This window comes from Rhinichthys klamathensis, unplaced genomic scaffold (genome assembly GCF_029890125.1).
Source record: "Rhinichthys klamathensis goyatoka isolate OS25496 unplaced genomic scaffold, OSU_Roscu_1.1 h1tg000247l_1, whole genome shotgun sequence".
In the NCBI taxonomy this organism is placed as follows: domain Eukaryota; kingdom Metazoa; phylum Chordata; class Actinopteri; order Cypriniformes; family Leuciscidae; genus Rhinichthys; species Rhinichthys klamathensis.
Window position 1 is genome coordinate 248,257 of NW_026606769.1, and position 20,279 is coordinate 268,535.

General features: G+C 39.5%; 1 protein-coding gene across 1 annotated transcript; it reads left to right on the forward strand.

The window, feature by feature from the left end:
* Window positions 1-341: 341 nt before the first annotated feature.
* Window positions 342-7,478, forward strand: xkr5b (XK related 5b). Its single transcript, XM_056266384.1, has 7 exons — window positions 342-503; window positions 849-1,038; window positions 2,445-2,617; window positions 4,773-4,985; window positions 5,155-5,324; window positions 5,904-6,015; window positions 6,528-7,478. The coding sequence occupies exons 1-7, from the start codon at window positions 413-415 to the stop codon at window positions 7,274-7,276; spliced, it is 1,698 nt and encodes a 565-aa protein (XP_056122359.1). The 5' UTR covers window positions 342-412; the 3' UTR covers window positions 7,277-7,478.
* The last annotated feature ends 12,801 nt before the right edge of the window (window positions 7,479-20,279 follow it).

Here is a 20,279-nt window from a genome sequence, read left to right on the forward strand (position 1 = left end):
CTGAAGGATCATGTGACACTGCAGAGTACTGAACTAAAGATGCTGAAAATTCGAAATAAAAAGTCACAATTACTTTTTATTTATTTATTTTATGGCGGAAATAAGCTTCCATAAATAGGCCCACATGAAATATAAAACCTTTTTGTTTAGATTTTAGACAAATTTAGATTATTTGTCATTTTGTGTTAGTTATATGAACGAAGCTGTTTTGAAGATTTATTATGGCTATATGGTTTTGAACTACGGTATTTCATATTTGCTCGGTGGGTGACGTCACATTGAGCGGCAGCCTCCAAAAACTGACCAGAAGGACTCGACTCAGAAAGAGCCACACAAAGGCACCCCATTCAGCGCAGAAGAGTCCTTGAATAACGGAATACCACAAACTTTGAAAAAAGACACAATTGCAACGATGCAGAATCGAAAGGGAAGTGCAGTCACATGGAGTCACGTATGTCTCTACTCTTTTTCAGGAGTCATTGTTTTATTGGAGAAAGCGGCACGTAAGTTATTTTCCGTGTAATCATTCCTTCCCAAACCGCTATATGTGCTTACTAACCATATTTGGCAGCTGCATCGGCATGTGGATGTGGGTTCTGCCAGTTCGTACTTGTTTTATTATGAGTTCAGTTTTGTTACTGCACATTATTACTACAATGCTGCTATGGTTTCTTCACTGCATTTGAGCGCCTTTTTCATGAATGGCGAGCAGGGGGCGTGTTCTGTCACACAGCTGCTTCATATCAGAGACAGAGCTCGAGAAGAAGAGAAAGAGGGCACCACACCAACAAATCAAAATCGAAATGGACTCTGTTGTTTGACTTTTTTTTTGTCGTTTCTGTCATCAGTTGTACTGTGCTTCACACACTACCTCTGGATGGGAGAAGAGCTGCTGGCCTGGTTGACACTGGGTCTGTGCTTGCCTTCTGTCACTGCTGTGCAGATGCTCAGTCTGAGGTGGTCCATCACTGATGATGCAGACAGATCCAAGCCCTCACTCATCCTTGTGCACTGCCTGCATCTGGGCATCTATCACAGGTCAAAACACCAAATCGTTTAGATTCAGAACTGCATTCATTCGGTTATAAAGAGTGAGGTGGAAAAGTGTAGTAAATTACTGTACAGTACAATAACATACTGTATAATCCGGTGAATTCATAAAAAAATGTCTAGGTTGTACCTTGCGTGAATAAAATGAAGCCTATTTTTAGGACCATTAAATGTTTTTGTTTGTTTGTTTTTTTGCATTGTGACAATATGCTTTGTGACACTTAAAGGGATAGTTAATAAAATATAATATAAATTATTATAATATAATATAGATATAATGCAATTTTTGTCATTAATTACTCACACTCATGTCGTTCCAAACCTGTAAGACTTTCGTTCATCTTGGAACACAAATAAAGATCTTTTTGATGAAATTGACGGTTGACACCATTGACGGTCCACGTGACGCAACTACCACTTTGACTCTTCAAAAAGTTCATAAAGAGATCATAAAAAGTAATCAATATGAATTGAGGGGTTTAGTCAAAATTTTCTGAAGAGACTCAATCGCTTTATATGATGAACAGATTTAGTTTCGGCTTTTATTCACATATAAACATTGATCAGCGAACATACACAGAAGCTCAACCAAACATGCTTGACGTGCGAGAACAAACCACTTGCGGAAGCTCAAACGTGCTGCGTAACACGAGAATGAATATCATTGATTCTCACACATCAAGCGAACATGCTTGAGCTTCTGTTTACCACAACTCATGATGTGTGAGTTGATCAATGTTTATATGTGAATAAAAGCCTAAATTAAATCTATTTTATAGTTGTGTGGACTGTCAATGGAGGGACAGAAAGCTCTCAGATTTCATCAAAAAGATCTTCATTTGTTTACTGAAGATAAACAAAAGTCTTACGGGTTTGGAATGACATGAGGGAGAGTAATTAATGACAGAATTGTCAATTTTGGGTGAACTATCCCTTTAAACACATCCCCCCCCCCCCCCCCCCATGATATTTTAAGTTATGTAAACATAAATAAAACTTTTTGAACTTTTTTGACCTATTCATCAAAGAATCCCGGGGAAAAAATGATCATGGTTTCCACAAAAATGTTAAACAGCACAACTGGTTTCGTCATATTATAATGATTTCTGAAGGATCATGTGACACTGAAGACTGAAGTAAAGATGCTGAAAATGTAGCTTTACCATCACAGGATTAACATTTTTAAATAAAATAGAAAACAATTATTATAAATTGTAATAATATTTCACAGTATTACTGCTTTTGCTGTATTTTTAATCTCAAAATTAAGTTTTAATTTAGTGAAATATGACTTTTGCATGTTCATGACAGGTGGATTCACCCAATGGTATTATTTATCACACAAAAGGCTGCTGTTGATTTCTAAGATGTGTGTATATGTTTTATATTTGCAGGTTATGGAGCTGCATGAAGTCTCAAGGTGGGCAGCTGAAGTTTGTTGCATTATTAATGCAACAGGCTGATGTTTCTGCTCTGTGTCTGATCGAGGCCCTGACGCTCAGCCTGCCTCAAAGTCTACTGCAGACCTACAGTTTATTCACCCTTCACCCCGGCTTTCTGTCACCAGGTATGTGACTTCCCATTGGCACGAACAGAACTAGCTTCACGTCAACAGTTTTCTGTGGAAGTAATGAAATAAGTCAGTTTACTGAAATGAAGCAGTCTCAATGACGTATGTGACCTCCGGAGGACGCAGCCTTCGAAATGAGACACAGCTTTAATCATTTTTGCTGTGCACACTACCAAAAAAGAAAATTATACATTTAGTCCTAGTTCGCTTAGCATTCACACCATCATTTCTAACAAAGAACCTAAAGAAACAAAACATAAGGTCACAACCTGATTGGACAGCTTTTATGACTACATATATCTGAGATGGAACATACACTCAAAAAAATGGTTTTGTGGCACTGTTCTTTTTACCCAAATATGTTTTGTTAAAGTAACACACATATATTTCTTTTACCACCAAAACACTATTGTATTGCGTTTAATTAACTTAACCTGTATAATTTTCAACTATACTTAATTATCATTCGTTAAACTAATGTAAAGAGTTTAATTTCGCGATTCAAAAAACCCTGGATGTGACTATTTCCAACGTATTGGATGAAGATGCCGTGTGAAGAAAGTGGAAAGGTGGATGGCCTCAGAGAAAATATAAAGTTAATCTAAAGGCAAAGTCTTTCATTTCTGTGAGTATTTCGGAAAGTCTGTCCTGGAATGCTTTAAATATATTGCAATGAAAAAAAATATATTTTGGCTGCTTGTTCAAATTGCTTCAAATGAGCTTAAGCAACACAATTGCTACATTTTGTCCAAACTTAATTTGATTGTGTTCAATCTGCTTAAATATGTAAAATTAAAGTTGACTTAATCCGTTTGTGTTGGATTACATGAATGATTTGTGTTGCATTAACTTAAACTGGGCGGTGCTTGTTAGTTCCCAGCATGCTTTGCATATAGCTGAATTAAGAGAGAATAAATGTTGAAATTAAGTGTTATTTTATGTGTTTTGAGAAAATGAGGAAAGGGGAAGACTTTATAGTGTGTAATTGTGTTTAATGTTCAATTACATTGCAATTATTAGAACCATTTAAATTACAGTGGGTTACCATTGTGGAGAAGAGTGGAGCATTTGGTTAGGATGTGGACTGATTAATTAAATATAACTCATGTTGCTGAAAGAGCATATACATCTTAGCATTTAATATGTTAATAAGTGCTATTATAAGCTAATAGCAAGCTATAGTATAGAATTTCAATTGAGAAATTATGTAAATCCTACATACTTTTATTTGTCAGTGAAGATTTAAATAGTAAACTTAACCGGTTTAAGTTACAGGGAAGCAATTCCATTGATTTGTTTGGACTCATTCAGTTGTGTTGTCACAACACAAGGAGCTTACATAGATTCAAAAAATCCCATTAATGTTAATAAAACGCAATTTGCTTGTGTGGAACCACTGTCCATAATTTACATTAAGTAAGTTTAAAGAGTCATTTTTTTGAGTGTATCAAACATATAAAACAATGCTGCGTGCTGTGCTTGTTGAATGTGCGTATATATGTGTAGTCAAAACAGTGCCAGGAATTCCTAATTGCACACAAACAAAGACACGTAAAGACCTTAAACAAGTACGTGGCTCTGACACCTGTACCAAACTGTAATGATAACATAGCGCATATGAAGAGAAGAACCTGTAAAAAATTATTTTCATGTTTTGTTATCACAACATTTTTTCGTTTGTCAAATCAGCTTAGATAATTTATGTGGTTCAGATAACATACTATTTTGAGTTTCTGTTGATTAAACCAATCTCCTTCATTGTATTAACTTTAGCTTATTTTTTTAATTTCAATGAACTTAAAACTTGAAACTAAAGACTAAAATGATTGATCAAAAAAACATTTTCGTAAACTAAAAAAAAAAAAAAAAAAGTCAAAATAAATGAAAAAACAAAACGAAACTAACAACAGTTACTGTAAAAGTGCACTGCAAACGTCATAATCGGGAATAAGGGACTAATCGATACTTCACTTGAAGTGGAGAGGGAAATTTACCCACCTGACATGCGCATCACCACAGTATCAATGCATCACATGCACATTTATTCAAATGTACCGCACTAACAGAGCAATCGCACCAGAGTTCGTTTTAATCGAATCAAACCTGCCAAGTGTAAACATAAACTGTTTATTCCCTGAACCTCTTTCTACAGTGGTCTTATGCGTCGGGCTGAGCCTGCTGAATGTGTCCTGGTTTCTGGTCCTGTTCAGCCGTTCATGCTTTCTGCTTCGTCCTGGTCACCTGCACATGACTCCTGCTGCAATGCTGTGCCAGCTCGTATGGAGAGGGGGCATGTTGGGTGCCAGGGTGGCCAGCCTCATGTTCTTCTGCAGTACGTTTCACTGGTGGTTCTCTGGAGTCTTGGGTGAGTCAAGCCTTGTGTCAAATCCTTACACATAAACGTCTTCACAGTTAGTTTGCGTGACAGTCTTGAGGGCTTTAAGGTAATTTGTCATTGCCCAACTCTTACCTGGAAAAGGATGATTTGTTAATAAATGGCTGCTTTGTGATTGTCTTTTAAAATCCCTGCTCAGGTTTCCACTGGCTCATTATGACATTCTGGCAAGTGTCCCAGCAGACAGACATCTGCATTAACCGGAGTTCCTGGCGTCTCTTCAACTTCATCTTAGGGGCGCTGCACATTTTCCTGTTTTTTAACGTTAAAGACGGTCCCTCGCGGTACCGCATGACTGGGTTCTATTTGGTAGGTTTCTCTGCACAGCAGTGTTATTTTACGATTATTTATATTGTCTTATAATATTTATTAAATATAATTTTAATTAACTTTTATTTATATATATTTAGTCTGGATTTGACTTTTAGTAATCTTATGTGCTTTTGTAATTTTATTCTATTTAGCTTTAATTTTTTTTCAGTTTTAGTTTGTCATTTTAGAAATTTTGATTAAGTTTTTCATCTAATATATAAAAATATATTTAATTTCATTAATATTTTTGTTCAATAAAAAAATAAAAGGATATTAAAAATAAAAAATATTATCATTTTTAATTAATACATTTTTAATAGTTGTAATTTTAGTAACAATAAAACACTGCTCCTCTGTCAGTAATAAATGTGAATGGCGAAATCAGCAGAATATTGTAACATTGTGCAAAATATTTGGAAAATTTTCTGGACTGTTTGTGTCCAGATTGTGTGAAATGCTGCAAGGTTGTGTTGACTTTTATGCTGATGACCATTTTAGATATAGTGAATCTTCTCTCAAGAATAATAGCTTTGTTAATATCTTTGTTTTTTTATTGTTTATTGATTGATTTTACAGTTAATGTTGCTGGAGAACACGTTCCTTCTACTTCTGGCGTCAGACTCGCTCAGTGGGCCTTCATGGGACAGCATGAGTATTCCTGTGGCTGTCTTATGCAGCTTCTTTATCGGTAAACATTATGGATTCACTGATATTAAAAAATCCTGATGTTATTTTCATGTTATGGCCAATAACCTTTAAAGGGCCATTATTCAAATGTTATACTATTTGGTCTAATTCAATAAAAAAATAATAATAATAAAATCAGTTGTTTAAAATGCTACAAGTGAATTTAGGCATCACAACCATATAATGTACAGTATGAAAAATTAGTATTCATTTTGAGATTTACTAAAGATTATATTTAACATTGTTATTAAATTATTATTAGTGTTTTTAAAGATTGCCGTTAGATGACAGCAAGGTGATCTGGATAGAAAAATAGGGGAAATGAGCACGTACAATTAAATATCCAGATAAAGGGGTCATTTTTTTTTTTTTTTTTTTTGTCTGTCACTTTCTTTAGTGTGTATTGTGCATTCCTAGAAATCACTTTTTCTTATAAAAACATAAAAAGCTCACATAGTGTAATGTAACGTTGCAAATTACTATTATAATGTTCTCTGGTCTCTATTTTTCTAGGTGTCATTTTTGTGGTTCTTTACTACCGATTTCTTCATCCAAAATCCACTGAGATCCTCCAGAGTCTGAGACTCCAAATGAGCTTGACAACTATTGACCGAACAACGGATGGACACTGCAAAGACACAACAGTTGAATCGTCCACACACAATCATGGCACTTTCTCAGTGACTGATTTTGCTCCTGTGAGGCATGCAGGAGGCTGTTCTGTTCAGCCTCTAGAGGGCGGTTGGCACCATCATTGTATGTTAATACACCTGGCTGTCAAAACTGGAAACACAGACAAGATCAACTGCCTGTATGGAGACAGAGGGCTTTCATTCTTCCTGGGGAATGATGATGCACCCGACACAGATGCTGAAGGGAACCCTTGTAACCAGCCATCAGTGGAAGGAGGAGAACGATCCGAAAGCTGTCAGGTTGAAAAGAGAGAGGGATTTTCTGGTGCTGAAGTTGGACAGCAGTCTCCAGAGAAGGGTGCGGTGTATAACACCTGTCCCGCAGACTGCAGTAGTACTGTTTACTTTAGTGCGGAACCCCACTCCTCCTATAGTGTCAGCGATTCTACCTTAGATAAAGAGAATATGGCTGTGATCAGTCCCATAATGAATGGAGCTGAACTGATCTTGACTGCTAAACAGCTGTTGAACAGGAACCCATGTTATACATCAACTCCAATGCAAGACCTCAAAACAATGCACAGTACAAGTCCTCGATTAGCAGGGGCTCGAAGACAGGTACAGTTTTAATATTAAAACTGGCATACCATAAAAATATGTGAATTGGGATAAAGCTAATAAACATGATCTGTTTATTATTAGCACATATTAACCACTATAAGCTGCAGGTTATCTTTATCTGCAGTTTGTTACCATTAGTTATAAGCTTAGTGAATTAAAATCCGTTTACATTTATTACTATTAAGTTACATGGACAAATTTTACTTGCTGCTTTTTTTGTCTGTTGTACCATAATGTTTGATATGTTGAAATGTTTTTTTTTACCCTCTAATTTTATATTTCATGTATATTTTATATTTTGTCTCATTTCTATATCTATATTTTATCAGGTTTAATATAGATTGTTGTGTTTTTGATTAATCTGTGGAGAAAAAAAAGTTTGTTTTAATATAATTTTACTGTTCAGTGTCAAAATAAGTATTTATACATTTGGTACTCTATGTAACTTTTTTTGTTTTGTTCAAGATTAACATTTAAATGAGTTAATACATTATCAATTCTTCTTTCAAAACATGTTTTTATCTCAGTCTGATTCTATGGTAAGACATTTAATCAGTGGCGTAACGAGCCAACACCGGGCCCTTATGCAGGATTATCAAGGCGGGCCCCCTACAACACGTGATGACGCAATGTCCACGAGTAGGCTTTTGCATGCAATACGCAAGGAACTGTTTACACCTGGCCACTTCATGCTTTTTCTGTGATCGTATAGCTATCCGATCGTGAAAAGACCAGGTGTAAATTCCCTTCGAAACGCATTCGAGACGGATTTGAAATGAATCCGGTCGCTCAAACCACTTCAGGAGGTGGTCTGGGCCGCATTCCAGACGACACTGGACAGGTGTAAATGCATCTGGTTGTTGAAACCACATATGTCAATTTTACTCCTCTAAAAATGCTAAAAAAAATAAACGTGCGAGAGCGTGTTATAGGCTATATGTCATAGTCAGATATGACGACGCTTCTGCAACAACACGCATCACCGCAGATGAGCATCTATTCATCAAGCCAACGCACAAACTATCGCAAATCAAAGTGAAAGTAAGTCGCAGACGCTCGCTTAACACACAATCATCTTCATTAAAAGTAAAGAAACGAAATGATCTTACCAGTACTGTTGCCGCTCTCTCTAATTAAGGTCTTCGATTTAGACATTTTAGCTGATGATCAATAAAATGCAGCTTATCTGTTGCTTTCGGTGACGTGAACTCTATTAAATCTGCATATAGCGCGGAAATTGAAGATCGGATTTATATCTGTTTTGCAAAAACACATTTATGTGACCAGCTGTAAATGGAATCGTTTTGATAAATCAGTAGCTATCCGATCTGAGAAAACGCATGAAGTGGCGCGCGCGTGTAACGTTAAACAGCCGACCCGGGGATTCCCCAGTCCCAGCTCAAAACAAATTACACCAAAATCCATGATTGTTCGTTTCACACATGTATGATCTGTAAAATATGTTGTTGTCATTATTTATTTAAAACAAAATCGTGATAAAGTAAAATGAGATCAAACTAAAAGTAGTAATATGCGATAGGGGGCCCCGGCTGTCAATCAATATATTCCAGTCAAGCGGGCCCCTGATTGGTCCGGGCCCGTAAGCAACCGCGTACCCTGCTTACCGATAGTTACGCCACTGCATTTAATATAAGTGTTTAATTAATTGACCTGACGGGATGGTTTTCGCGGGAAACTGCGTGCGTGTATGGTGTAGGAGTGGCATGTTCACAACAACCATAAAAGCGAGAAAGGTTGACATGGAACAACGAGCGAGAAAGGTTGACATGGAACACGCTAAATCTCCAACTTCCGGAAATCACCCGTTTAAAATAAACGCAGAACAGAGTAGAGGCCTGCATTTCAGCCCGAGCCCGACGGGCCCCGACTTATTTATGCTCCTAGGGCCGGGCTTCGGGCCAATTTTCACGTCATAGTTCACACGCGGGCCGGGCCTCGGGCCTGTTTTAGGCTTATCTTTTTTATAGCCTATTTTAGACATTAATTAAAATAAAACATGAGAAGATGACGATTGAAAAGCAAACATAGAAAGACGTTTTATAACCTATCACACTGACATAAGACTGACACATGACAGTCTGCTCATGCTCACGCTCACGCACACACACACACACACACACACACACACACACACAGGTTTCCCGGCGGCGCGATCTGAGATTCGCGCGACCGGCTCGTTCTAGTGTCCCGCTATGGTAGCGAGCGTGACTTCAGCGCAGCTGGAAAAAGTACGACTGGATTAAAACCTTCCACTGTGGATGCTGTGCTTTTTCTTCACGATGCTCTGAGACTGTTCTTAGCCATGTTAGGAGGAGGTTGTTTTTTGTTTGATTGGACTTTATTTTCATGAGTCTGTTGGAAACTATTGGAAATGGCCATGTTCTGTAGTGAAGACTTGATTTTTGAGGTAAGATAACCTGCATGTTTGTTTTTAATGTAATTTATTTGATTTGTTTAGATTGCATTCTCTGTATTGTAGCCTATATTATAAATTCATTTAGTTTGCGAGCGCTGTTGCGACTGAGCAGCAGAGCAGTTTGCCTCAGTTAACTGTCTGTGTGATATGCTTAAGTTGTTTTATATCTATGGATTTTATTGTAGCCAAGTAAAGTGTTGATTTGAGAGGCTATAAATCAATCAATGGATCAAACATGTTTAACTCGCTGTCGGCTGCTTGGTCGTCATAAATTTTGTTTTTTGTTTTTTCTTAATTAACTTTATAAAGAAATGAAAATAAACCTACCGGTAAATACTTTGCCATTGAAAACAAAATATATCTGGTTTACTGACTGCAACATAGGTCAGGCTGTTTATATATATTGTTTTCTTTTCTTTTTTTACGGGCTCGGGTCGGACTCGGGCTGATCATTCTGATGAGCTGTCGGACACGGGCCTGAGCGTCTCGGGGCAGGGCCGGGCTAGGGCCTAGATTTGAGGCCCGTGCAGGGCTCTAGAACAGAGGTAAGGGGAGTCTTCTGGCAAATAGAGAACGCAATCTGAGGTACGTAGTAATAAAAAAGAGATTGTTTTGGCTTGTGAGAACTGAGGGTTTTGAAATGTCCTAAAGGCCACGATGACAAAGATGGCGTTTTTATTACTCAACAGGTAAGGTATTTTATTGAACAGATGAATTATAGCATAATTGCCTAAGTCATTTTGTGTTTTTTATTGTTTTCCAAAGACATTGAAATATGACTTAGGCAATTATGATATGATGAGGCTAACGATATTTAGCTATCTAACAGAGTTCAAGCATCATCTAATGTGAGGGGGCATTTCATTTTGGTTGTTGTAGTAGCGCAGGTGGCTGGAATTTATTTTCAAGGTAACTTACCGTGTCTCTTCAGCTAGTCAGCTTGAGATCGTTTCCAACCTTAAAGGAACTCTACGACTTTTTGGGACTTTAGCTTATTCACCGTATCCCCCAAGGTTAGATAAGTCCATACATACCTTTTTCATCTCCGTGCGTGCTGTTACTCTATCTGATGCACCCACCGCTAGCCTAGCCTAGCTTAGCACAAAGACTGGATGTAAATGGCTCCAGCTAGCATACTAATCCCAATAAGTGACAAAATAACGCAAACATTTTCCTATTTACATGTTGTGATTTGTATAGTCACAGAGTGTACAAATAACAAGGTCATATGAGACACAGCCATCTTTTAACCGTATAAAGATGGGAACTATTCTCAGAAGGCGAAGCACTGCTACTTGGGCGGAGTGATTACCGCAGCACCTGAGACGCACCGCGGTGAGGAGCAGAGAGTTTGTTCAGAGTTGGAGTAATAGAGTCAGCAATTAATAGTAAAATCATAGTTTACAATCATGGGTGTTCGCTGTATTGTAAAGAGCTGCGACAATAAACAGATGAAAAATGGACTTATCTAACTCTGGGGGATACGGTGAATAAGCTAAAGTCCCCAAAAGTCGGCGAATTCCTTTAAAACTCATCACATGTGCTCGCGCTGATGACCGCTACTGAACATCTGAACACAAACAACGATCAAATGCACATCGACGGGTCTGTTCTCCAAAATGTAATTAAATGTATATTTCTTTCTGCAAGCATGGTTAAACTGGTTAACTGTGTCTAAGGCAGGCAAAGTAATTTTTCAAGTCGACTTTGCACGCCACTGCGCATTACGCACACATTACCGCGGGATGGTGGGTGTTAATTTCATAAACTGTAACCTATAAATTAATGTATGTGTCCAAAAAACGGATAATGTCATACTTTGTAGTAGAGCTATAGTGTTGTCACGGTACCAAAATTTCAGTATTCGGTACCAATACCAGTGAAATCCACGGTTCTCGGTGCCAATTTCGGTACCAAAGCTTAATTTAGATAAAATTTACATATATTAAAGTGTATATCACAGTTACAAAGATGGAAACTGTAGTATTAAAAACACTTTACAATAAGATTCTATTTGTTAGATAACATTAGATAAAATGACCTAACAATAAACCATAATTATATACTGTAGCAATTATTCTCCTTGGGGTTCATTTAAAAATATACTTATACATTTTTGAAATCAAAAGTTGTATCTGTTAACATTATTTAATGCACAACGAATGAAGTGAACAAACATGAACAATCAAGTGTTTGTATTAAATAACTTTCACAAACATTAATTAATGTTGTAAAAATATATTGTTCACTCAATGTGTTGATGTTAACACATTAAGTAATGTTAATGAATGGTATTTTATTGTAGTGTTACCAAACTATACAGGAGATAAAACATGTTTTATTTGACTTAACTGTAGCCTACTTTTATTTAATCCAAAACTGCCAAAAATGTCACTCTTGCCTGTCTTCAAAACTTGAGAACCCTGTAGCTGATTTCTAATGCAAGGGCTAGAAATCAATTAATTCTTTGCTGATACTTCTTCGTCATCACGGAGAGCGCAGTTTGCACAGCTTTCTCCTTCTCTCCACAAGCGCTCGCTCTCGCGTGTCTCCGCTATGCAACCATAAACAGTGACGCGCCTGGAAAAACAAGCTCGCACGTCGCTTCTATTATGAGCGCGCTTCCCGCGCGCCTACATTTGAAATTTGCACGCGCAAAAAACGTGCTATGTGAACGTGTGAACGGCCCTTTATGGCAACGTGACATTAGCCTAATTCAACATATTTCCATATGTGGCTCTTTCCTCCTTTCTTGTCAACAAGTGGATTCAGAGCCAGCGCATTAGCAGCGCCGCCGGTCGCCATGTCTCAGTGTTTTTATGAAGAGGACGCAACTCTGCACCTTTCAGACAGCGCGCATCAAGAACCGGATTAACTCGGTACCTAGAAAAGCTGGTACCGTAACCGTTCATTTTTTTTAGTACCGACTTGGTACCGAAGTACCGAGTTTTTTGACAACACTAAGAGCTATCGTGGCGTAATAATCTGTTTGGTTGTAAAATGTATTAAATGCATTTTGTTTAAAAAGGTCCCGAGGCAGGTGCATATAACGGTGACGGGTCGAGTGGTAGGCGCCTTTATCCGTGATGGTTGAGTGGAAGGCGCATATAACGGTGACGGGTTGAGTGGCAGGTGCGTATATCCGTGATTGGTCGAGTGGCAGGCGCATATAACGGGTCGAGTGGCAGCTGCCCCAGCGATGACTGGTTGAGTGGCAGGCACGTATATCTGTTACGGGTCAAGTGGCAGCTGCCCCTAGCAGTGACTAGTTGAGTGGCAGGCGTGTTTATCTGTGACAGGTCGAGTGGCAGGTTTTCTCATTTTAATGCTCTTATCAACATGGAAAAGTGGATTGGCTAGCTTTGTGCAAATGTTTTTTATTGAAAACATATACTGTGTTCAATTTCACACTAACATTCTCACTTGGAGCAAATAATCTCTCACACAATGTAACACTGTCCATCAATAAAAGGGTGAAAGAAATACTGATGAGGTCCTGATATTGACGAGGGAGCGGAGAATTCGAGACCCGCCACTCGACCCGCCACCCACTAGGGGTACCTGCCACTCGACCCGTCACTACTAGGGTTAGCTGCAACTCGACCCGTCACCGTTATGTGCACCTGCTATTAATGATGTGACAGGTCGAGTGGCAGGCGTGTATATCCGCGACGGTTGAGTGGCAGGCGTGTATATCCGTGACGGGTCGTGTGGTAGGTGCGTATATCTCTGATGGATCAAGTGGCAGGCCTGCTTGATCCCTACTGGGTGTGTGTGTTGACTACTGTATCTTCACTTCTTGACACACTGAGATGACAAAATAACAAAAGAATGATTCAGACAGATATGTTTAAATAAATGTGGCATAGTGGCGGGTTGAGTGGCAGGTCAAGTGACAGGTCGAGTGGCGGGTCAAGTGGCAGGTCGAGTGGCCACTTGCCACTTGACCAGTCACTTGACCCGCCACTTGACTCGCCACTTGACCTGCCACCCGCCACTTGACCTGCCACTTGACCTGCCACCCGCCTCTTGACCAGCCACTTGACCTGCCACTCGACCAGCCACTTGACCCACCACTTGACCCGCCACCCGCCACTTGACCTGCCACTCGACCTTCCACTTGACCAGCCACTTGACCTGCCACTTGTCAAGTAGCTGGTCCAAAGATGTGACATATGTGGCGGGTATATACGCCTGCCACTCAACCAGTCACCGCTAGGGGCAGCTGCCACTCGACCCCTCACCATTATATGTGCCTGCCACTCGACCCGTCACTACTGGGGGCAGCTGCCACTCGACCCACCACCACTAGGGGCACCTGCCACTCGACCCGTCATTACTAGGGGCACCTGCCACTCGACCCCCCACCACTAGGGGCACCTGCCACTCAACCCGTCACCACTAGAGGCAGCTGCCACTCGACCCATTATATGCGCCTGCCACCGTAATATGCGCCTGCCACTTGACCTGTCACTCTAGGGGTAGCTGCTACTCAACCCATCTAGGGGTGCACGATATTGACAAAAAGGTGATATTGCGATATCGATAATGAATATAGCGATATCGATATTAATTTCGATATTTTTAAACATATGTAAAACTACAAAAGTTATGGGAAAACGCATAAAAAGATTAATAAATAAAACAAGTTCTTACAACAAAAGGTTTATATCAACTGACAGTCATATTGGACTGGTACGACATGAATAAATAAATAATAACCATGTCTACATAACAGGACATGTTTTACTGGTTGTATGTACACTACAGTGTAAAAAACAATAAATAAAGAGCAAGTCTACAGAACACACCTGGCCACTTTATGCGTTTTCTGTGATCGGATAGCTATCTGTTCGTGAAAAGACCAGGTGTAAATGCCCTCCGAAACGCGTTCGAGACGGATTTGAATCCGATCTCTGAAACCACTTCAGGAGGAGGTCTGAGCCGCATTCCTGACGAAACTGGACAAGTGTAAAATGCATCTCGTTGTTTGAGACCACATATGTAAAATTTACTCCTCCTAAAAACGCTAAAAATGAGAACGTGTACAGGCTACATGTCATGTTATGGCCAGATATGACGACGCGCAACTGCAACACGCATCACCGCAGATGAGCTGCTGAGCATCTCATCAAGCCAACGCGCAAACTATCGCGAATCAAATTGAGAGTAAGTCGCAGACGCTTTACACACAATTATCTTCATTAAAAGTAAATAAACGAAATGATCTTAACAGGGCTGTTGCCATTCTCTCTTACTGCGTAATTTGATTTTGACATTTTAGCTGATGATCCTAAAATGCAGATCATAACTGTTGCTTTCGGTGACGTGCACATTAAATCAGCATAGGCTATAGCGCGGGAATTAAAGATCGGATTTATATCCGTTTTGCAAAAACACATTTATGTGACCAGGTGTAAAAGGAATATCATTTTGATAAATCAGATAGGTATCCGATCAGTGAAAATGTATGAAGTTGCCAGGTGGCCTGATACTTGTGCGCTGTGTGTGCGTCGAGCCGGCAAGTGTGTGTGTGTGGGGACTGTGGTAGTAGAGCAAGGGAGAAGTGAGAGAGTGACGGCGATTAGCTTTGGAGCGAGTAGCGACTTAGTCATATTGAGAAAAACAAAGTGTCTCTCCTGTTCTTTCTGACCACTGTGGGAAATCTGTAGCATGAAAAGTTAACCCTCTTCTTGATTTCATGTTGTTTATGGAGAAGGAGAATCAGGAAATGAGTCGGGGGGAAATGCAACGGTGCATGCATCATAAACAAAATATTGCATAAATATCGCGAGATTTTCGATATTGATATCGAGCAACGTGATATCGCGATAACGATATTGATTCGATATATCGTGCACCCCTAAACCCATCACCGTTATATGCGCCTACCACTCAACCCAATACCGCTAGGGGCAGCAGCCTCTCAACCCGTCACGGATATATACGTGCCTGCCACTCAACCAGTCTCCGCTAGGGGCAGCTGCAACTCGACCCGTCACCGTTATATGCGCCTGCCACTGGACCTGTCACAGATTATCACTCTCATCACTAATCTGTAGAACAAGTAGGTTACAGAATCAAATATTCATGGCTAGTGTTAGCATATTTTGCAAATGATAAGGCTATGCCACAGGAGGATACAGCTGGCCTTCAATGGAAAGGTAATACATGTTGTAAAGAGTAGTCATCCAACATTCATTTTTCTATTACATTTATTAAAACATATCTGTCTGAATCATTCTTTTGTTAGTTTGTCATCTCAGTGTGTCAAGGAGTGAAGATACAGTAGTCAAGTCAAGTCATCTTCATTTATATAGCACTTTTAATAATGGAGATTGTTTCAAAGCAGCTTTACAGAGATAAACATACAATTTACGGTAACAGAGATTGTTTTGGCTTTATAGCGATTTTTGAATAATGTTATTTCCAGCTAAAGTTAGTTTTGATTGATTCACTTCCAGCAAAATTATCATGTGTTATTACATTAGGGGTCACTAAGACGACGGCGTTCTCTCTAAACAGACTTTAAACGCGAACCTGTGACCTGATGGCGTTCACATGCGCATTAAAAATTGATTCTATAGTTAGATTCGTTTGAATATATGTGCGCAGGTTTGTAATTTCCCTACAAACCATGCCTGAACAAACTACTTGTCTTGCCTATACATTTGATAAAGAATTTTGTTTTATTTTATCACTTCGGGGTACGCGAACACAAAGACACCCAGTAGGGGTAAAATCTTTGCGTGGTAGGAGGCAGCTGCCACTCGACCTGTCACTGCTAGGGACAGCTGTCACTCGAACTGTCACCATTTATATGCGTCTGCCACTCAACCCATCACCGTTATATATGCCTGCCACTCGACCTGTCACCATTATACGCACCTGCCACCTGTCACAGATAAACGCGCCTGCCACTTCAACTAGTCACCGCTAGTGACTAGTTGAGTGGCAGCTGGGGCAGCTGCCACTTTACCCGTTACAGATATACGTGCCTGCCACTCAACCAGTCATAGCTAGAGGCAGCTGCCACTCGACCCGTCACCGTTATATGCGCCTGCCACTCGACCAATCATGGATATACGCACCTGCCACTCGACCCGTCACCGTTATATGCGCCTTCCACTCAACCATCACGGATATAGGCGCCTCCCACTCGACCTGTCACTGTTATATGCACCTGCCTCGGGACCTTACACAATATGTAAGGTGTTTTTAAAGGGGTCATATAATGGTACATGCACTTTTTCAAGTTGATTGTACTGAAATGTGTGTTGGCAGCGCCTGTACACAACCATCATATAATGATAAAAATCCATCCAGTGTTTTTGTTTTAATCTCCTTATATGTTTTTCCCTGTCTCAAATCGAGCCTGTTCGACCATGTGACGTCACACGGTCGGACGCCCCTCCCACGATTGTTGATTGACAGCAGTGTTTCAACACAGACCCGCACTGCGCGAGCTGTCATCATAGTCCGTCATTGTTGATGCGCTGGAGCAGATCTAAGCGAAATGACTTATTGTCTAAGCGATTGTGGTGTTCTGTTCTTGGGTGTAATAACGAACACAGCAGTCATTTTGATGTTCCTAAATCCGAACCGCTGAAGACGCAGTTTTGTTTTCGAAGGTAATATTCCCCACGATCAACGTAAATGCTTTCATGTTTTCGCGAATCATTTCTCACCAGACTGCTTAAACGAGGGTCAGTATAAGCTGCTCCTGAAAAAAGAATCGGTAGCAAATATTTATGTTCCCTCTGCACCACCAGAAGAATTGTAAAGTTATATTAACCTTTATATTCATATTTGCAAATCGAGAAAAAAAAGTTTTTCATGACCATTAGTTGTAACGTCAATCTGTCAATAAACTAACGTATACATCAGTAAACACAGCGTTCACTACTCTACCCTGCCAGTACATACAAAAATAGATCAAAGCGAGATTATGTTAACCAACCATTCAGAAACGTCCTGTTCAAGCCTTAATTGTCGAACTTCTTTGCGGCCGTCATCTTGTTCTGGTCCGACTCCGGTTCAAACTGATACGATTGCACAGCAGTGTTGCCAACTATTTTCAAAGGAAAGTAGCTAAGGCCTTCCCTAAAAGTCGCTAAATGTCGCTAGATGACGTCATACGTCAATTAGCATATTAATGACGTCATCGCGTCGTAGACTTGCGTTGTTGTCAGACAATAGAACGAGTAGCTATAATATAGTGAATGATTACATTTTGTATTGGCCTATGTGGAACATTATCTGAATTGAGAGAGTTAGGGAACCAGATGAACTCAGCCATTCAATGAACAGGGGAGACGCAGCTAGAGAGAGTGACGACAGGGAGAAAGCAAGACCTCGCGCTCGCAGGACAGTACTGGCAAAATTTGGAGGTTACTGAGGTTTGTCCAAAAAGTCGCTAAAATTGACGCTAGTCGCTTTTTTGAAAAAATGTCAATAAAGGGGTCTGAAAGTCACTAAAAATAGCGACAAAGGCGCAAAGTTGGCAACACATATGTGTCCTCAGAGACTCCCGCTGCCATTCTCTCTCCAAAATATACCCTCAACTGTTGTCAAGGCAACACTCCACGTGTGTTGTGTCTAAACGCCCGCAGAACAGAGGGGCGGAGTGAGCGAAGCTCATTATCATTTAAAGGCATATGCACTGAAATGGCGTGCTGAAAACAGAGCTGTTTTTGACCAGGTAAAATTAGTGTTTTCTTACAATACTAATGAGAATTTTTTATTAAAGTATATTACAAACTTTTCATTTAGACCCTAAACATTCATATTAACTTGTACAAAAATGGCATTATATGACCCCTTTAAACAAAATGCATTTAATACATTTTACAACCAAACAGATTATTACGCCAGGATAGCTCTACTACAAAGTATAACATTATCCGTTTTTTGGACATATACATTAATTTATAGACTACATTAAATAAGCTAACATTGACCACAGTTTATGAAATTAACACCCACCATCCCGCGGTAATGTGTGCGTAATGCGCAGTGGCGTGCAAAGTCGACTTGAAAAATTACTTTGCCTGCCTTAGACACAGTTAACCAGTTTAACCATGCTTGCAGAAAGAAATATACATTTGATTACATTTTGGAGAACAGACCCGTCGATGTGCATTTGATCGTTGTTTGTGTTCAGATGTTCAGTAGCGGTCATCAGCGCGAGCACATGTGATGAGTTTTAAAGGAACATTGCTGACTCAATTACTTCAACTCTGAACGAACTCTCTGCTCCTCACCGCGGTGCGTCTCAGGTGCTGTGGTAATCACTCCGCCCAAGTAGCAGTGCTTCGCCTTCTGAGAATATAGTTCCCAGTATTTATACGGTTAAAAGATGGCTGTGTCTCATATGACCTTGTTATTTGTACACTCTGTGACTATACAAATCACAACATGTAAATAGGAAAATGTTTGCGTTATTTTGTCACTTATTGGGATTAGTATGCTAGCTGGAGCCATTTACATCCAGTCTTTGTGCTAAGCTAGGTGCGTCAGATAGAGTTGCAGCACGCACGGAGATGAAAAAGGTATGTATGGACTTATCTAACTCTGGGGGATACGGTGAATAAGCTAAAGTCCCAAAAAGTCGGCGTGTTCCTTTAATCCAAGTAGTGCTAGTGAATGTTTTATGAGCAGATAACCATATTCATCCGCACAGTCACAGAGCTAGAACCATAGGCCAAAAACAATGTTCTTCCTCAAAATGTCTGAAGTTATTTTAACCGCTAGAGGACCAAAAGTTACGTAATGTATAGGCCTACCTTTTAAAATGACTACAAATTTGCCTTTTGCTTTTCAGAACTTCCTATCTTGTTTTCATTTGTACCAGGCTAATATAAATTATGGTCTTGTACCATTAAATGCTACTTCATAGATTTCAATATTGTTTCTTTGTTCAGTCATCTAAACAGTTATAAAAGGTTATTTAGGTACCTACTCTTTCTTCGTTCTTTTTGTCCATCTCCTCATTTACATGGCCTAATATTGGAATAAAAATCTTTCAAATGTATATTGAATTATGTCATAACACCTGCTCTCATCAGACAACAGAGGGCACTAATACATTCAGTAAACATTTGTGCAAAGAGACATTCAGAATGTAGTTACAGAAGTATTGGCATGAACAAATCGCTTTAAAAGCTTCGGTTTTTATTTTATGGAAAGATGTATTGACTTGATCCACAGACAAACTTTTGGCACATTACTCCCCCTCAAACACATTTAAAACAACCATGTAAAAAAAAATAAAAAAGACAACCAGATGTAAATTCCTCACAAAATCATTTTCTAATAGAAAATATATGAAATGAAAATATTTTTTAAACGTACTAAATCGGTGTGGAATTAGACGAGCCTCTTTGTTACGTTATTAAAATGCTGCATGTGTTGAACACCAAAGGGTGAAATAAGGACAGGGACATATTTGAGGACATATCTGACATTTCTGGACCATAGTTGGATTGCTCAACTGTGCTCATGCATGGATGGATTTGAACTATAGCACCATGTTGAAAATTCATACTATCCTCCTGATTCCTGTGAAAAATATAG

What these genes read in the sequence shown, in the direction of transcription:
- xkr5b (XM_056266384.1), top strand. Translation starts at nt 413, where the DNA reads ATGCAGAATCGAAAGGGAAGTGCAGTCACATGGAGTCACGTATGTCTC. An exon ending in TTTATTGGAGAAAGCGGCAC is followed by an intron (nt 504 to 848) that starts GTAAGTTATTTT and finishes TTCTGTCATCAG; the next exon opens with TTGTACTGTGCTTCACACAC. An exon ending in CTTATGCAGCTTCTTTATCG is followed by an intron (nt 6,016 to 6,527) that starts GTAAACATTATG and finishes CTATTTTTCTAG; the next exon opens with GTGTCATTTTTGTGGTTCTT.